Here is a 4,397-nt window from a genome sequence, read left to right on the forward strand (position 1 = left end):
TTTCAGTCAAAAATCTGAGTTGACTCATTCTGACGTGTCAACTATGTCATAATTCTGATGTCTTTTAACTGGAAAATTATTAGAAGCATCTGGTTCTCCATGTCAAATAGATGACCTTTTATACATATTATGTTATGTGTAATATGAACTCACACATATTATAAGAGACTCCACTATTTTAGTTATTAAATGTAATCACAATACACATGTCCAAATGTAAATTGAGGGTCCTCCAAGTGACAATGAAGACCTTATGCTTAATATAAGAGCTCATTTACCGAAATCATCGGAGGAACCTAATTGAGACAAATTGAAATTGAGTAATCATTTTGAGACAATCATATAAATTCAGTGACCAATAATGCAGTTGACACTTTTTATCTCTTAATTATACAATAATTACATGACATCCACTTTAAAAAAAAAATTCAAAAATTAATTTTTTTTAAAATATCATTTTCATTATCTTCTATCTAGTGATAATTTGAAGTTAAAAGACTATTATATTAATAAAATACAAAATTTGTTGATGTTCACAGGTCATATAGTAAAAACAAAATTTTAGATGCCATATGAATCCGGTGTGAAATTATATAAAAACAAAAGTTAATGTCCCTCGTTAATTAATTGGGAGGTTTCTATATAAGCAAATGAAAGCACGAGTTCAGGACCCAATCCTAAACAAAACAGCTAGCCATAGCCATAGCCATGTTCATCATAATCATCTCTTTAGCTGTCCTTTTTCTTGGTATTATTATGTTCATGCTGATATCCAGATCATCACGGAGTAATCACAAACTTCCACCGGGCAGCATGGGATTGCCGATCATCGGAGAATCACTCCAATTCCTGTTTGGCAACCCAGAAAATTTCGTCTTCAAGAGAATGGAAAAGTACTCCCCTGACATATTCAAAACCAAAATCCTCGGTGAAAAAACAGTGGTGATCTGCGGCCCAAGCGGACACAAATTCCTCTTCTCCAACGAAAAAAAACTCTTCACCGCATTCCGTCCACATTCAATGCAGAAACTCTTCCGTTTATACAGAGCAAACGCGCCACCTCCGACCGCCGCCGAGGCCAAAATCCTCAAATCCCCAGGCTTCTTAAAACCAGAAGCACTCGTTAGATATTTGGGGAAAATGGACACGATGACGCAACAACACATGGTTAACTTCTGGGAAGGCAAAGATTCGTTGAAGGTTTATCCTCTGGCTAAGACACTCACTCTATCGTTGGCTTGCCGGTTTTTTTTGGGCACCGATGATCCTGAACGGATGGCTAGATTGGTGAGCAATTTTGATGATGTGACGGTGGGGATGCACTCGTTAACTGTGAATATTCCGGGGACTATTTTTTATAGGGCTAAGAAAGCAGCTCTTGCGATTCAGAAAGAGCTGATTGATGTTGTTAAAGAGAAGAAAGAAGCAATTGCGGCATCTTCTGGACCGATGCAAGATATTCTTTCTCATATGATTGTCGCGACTGATCCTTCCGGTAAGTTTATGCCGGAGGCTGAGATTGCCGGGAAGATGATGGGGTTGCTAACTGCTGGGTATAGTACTGTTGCTACAGCTATGACTTTCTTCATGAGATATGTTGGTCAAAGACCTGATATTTACCACAAGATTCTTGCCGGTAAATATGCTATTCACTTTTATCCTTTTATTATATTATTATTATTATTATTAGTAGGGGAAATTACCAAAACAGCCTCAACCTATGTTACACGGACTCGGACGACACGGGTGCGTATCCGAGTATCCGGTACGGCAAGTTAATTTTTTTTGGACAAGGAGACTATGCCCTAAATTTAGACATGGGTACAGGGGTACGTGAATAATTTTATATATATATTCCAAAAAAACCCCAAAATTTAACATAGGAAGAAGGTTTATCTAAGAGTTGCATAAGTGCATATTTCAGTTTGTTTATGGAGGAGCTTTTATATCACAGAAAGGAAGAAGCAATTAATTAGAGATAGGATGCAAGATGAAGAGTTGAGAAGAGAGGCCGAAAGCTTTTCATTCTATTTTGGATTATTAGGGTTGTTTTTTATTCCCAATTAATTAGGCGGGATTTTCTTTTCATTGGTTTTGCACTCCACAACGACGTCGTTTTGACATGCAGAACTAATTAAAAAAACTGGATCTAGATTAAACGATTTGAGTCCAATTTTTTTTATAAGGTACCCAACCCATTAGGGCCGGGCACCTTCTTCTTCATTGACACAAATGAATAAGATGAAGAAGATACAGTGCGCAGACCTTCTTCCTCAACCGGAGATGGAGGGTTGTTCAGAGCATGCCGTATCCGAGAGTTCACTCACGAATCCGACACGGATTTTGTACCCGGATCTGTGTCATGTCGACACCGGTACGATGGCATTTTTGCCGAGTCCATGTAGCATAGGCCTCAGCAATACACTTTTAATTTATACGTTTGTCAAATGATGCAATTAAAACTCTTGCTAACAGAAATTGAGGCATCACAATGTTTGTTAATTTATAATGCTGAAATATGAAAGTGATATTTGAATCGAAATATATGCAGAGCAAAGGGAGGTTGGAAATGGTAAAAAAGGAGATGTATTGCAATGGGAAGATATACAGAAAATGAAGTATTCTTGGAATGTTGTAAATGAAGTCATGAGACTCACACCTCCTCTTCTAGGAACCTTCAGAGAGGCTATTACTGATTTCACTTATGCTGGTTACACCATTCCCAAAGGGTGGAAGGTAGTTTCACTTTTTTTTTTTAATTTTAGTTTTAATTACTATAAAAACAAAATGTTAATCTGAATATATATAATGCAGGTGTATTGGACAGTTAGTACAACAAATAAGAATCCAAAGTATTTCAAAGAGCCAGAGGAATTTGATCCATCAAGATACGAAGATGAGAACGCAATTCCACCATTTACATTCGTACCCTTCGGAGGTGGACCTAGAATGTGCCCCGGAAAAGAGTATGCTAGATTTGCTATTCTCACTTTCATTCACAATGTCACCACCAGATTTCAATGGGATTTGGAATTCCCCGATGAACTCATCTTTGGCGATATGATGCCTGCCCCTCAGAAAGGTCTTCCTATTCGCCTTTCAACGGTTGATGTGACATCATTTTAATGAAGAGACCAGTATTGATTACAGTCTACTGTAAAATTTCTCCCTTTAGTAAATCACTCCCATCACTTTCTTTTCATCTACTATATCTACTCAGTGTGTGATTATGTTAATTTGTCTTTCTTAATTTGACTTTTTTTTCTATATGAAAATTACTTTATTTAACATATCCAATCAAATCTCTCTCTCAATAACATAAAATAGTTAAAGATTCATGACCTACTACCAGAATCAATTTTTAATCATGTTGGATATTTCGGGTGGGTCACCCTTGATGGGATCCGACCCGATTGAATGAAAAGACTTGACTTTTCATCATGAGTTTTCATTCTCTTTATAAAGAAAAAGAAACGTTCTTTTTTCAAGATTAGTTACTGTAAAACTAAAAAACAGAAAGACCTTCTCTTATTTCTCAGATTTTTTTTGTGTGATTGCAAATGAGAGTTTCTACTTAACAATCTTATGAGAGGTATTTATACTTTGAAACTAATCTTCATAGTTCATCATTCGATTGATGTAATTATAATGTTTATTTCGTGTTTTATGATCTTGGACTTTATTAATTGTGTGTTAATATCTTAATAATTCAATAAAACCTTTAAGAGAACCAACGACTAATTGCAACAACTTGTATTACTCAGCTCACAATCCACTAAAATTTCTATAGCCTAACTATTCAAAGCTTTGTGTATTTTTATTGGAACAAATCTGATACTGATATTTTAGGCTTTATTTTTGCCCACTGAATCATAAATATTCTTTAAGGAAAATTGCTATCTAAAAGAAAAAAAAATGCAGCAGTGGTCTATCTATAAATAATGGAGCTTATTTCATTCACCTGCAACATGAGCTTAAAACCTAACACATATACTGAAATTGCAGCAAATCTCACAATTGGCTTTTATAACACCTATGTATAATAGTAGACATTAAGGAGGGGCAACTCCAATATGTAAAAGGTCCCAAGTAGCTCTCGTATTTCAATTTTTTTACAAATCAAAATTTTATGTAATTAATTCTTAATTGTACCAATGTTAAAGTTTCGAATCCTATTATTTAGGAGTTGTTATTTGTTTTATTGTTAATAAAACTCCTAGTCTTTATGTTGGACCTATTCTTAAGGCTAATGGAGTTTGTTTCATTTTCTTTTTTTGATGTACGTGATACTTATCTTTATCTTTTTCTGTTTTTGTAATGCTTTAAAGAGCATCTGCTATTGCTGAATTTATTAAGTTGAATATTCCAAATATCACACTTCTGGTTTTGTTTAACAT

General features: G+C 35.0%; 1 protein-coding gene across 1 annotated transcript; it reads left to right on the forward strand.

Moving 5' to 3' along the window:
* Positions 1–619: 619 nt before the first annotated feature.
* LOC136210515 (beta-amyrin 28-monooxygenase-like) lies at positions 620–3,302 on the forward strand. The gene is made up of 3 exons (XM_066001799.1): positions 620–1,636; positions 2,552–2,736; positions 2,815–3,302. The coding sequence occupies exons 1-3, from the start codon at positions 709–711 to the stop codon at positions 3,124–3,126; spliced, it is 1,425 nt and encodes a 474-aa protein (XP_065857871.1). The 5' UTR covers positions 620–708; the 3' UTR covers positions 3,127–3,302.
* Positions 3,303–4,397: the final 1,095 nt, after the last annotated feature.

This window comes from Euphorbia lathyris, chromosome 1 (genome assembly GCF_963576675.1).
Source record: "Euphorbia lathyris chromosome 1, ddEupLath1.1, whole genome shotgun sequence".
NCBI lineage: Eukaryota > Viridiplantae > Streptophyta > Magnoliopsida > Malpighiales > Euphorbiaceae > Euphorbia > Euphorbia lathyris.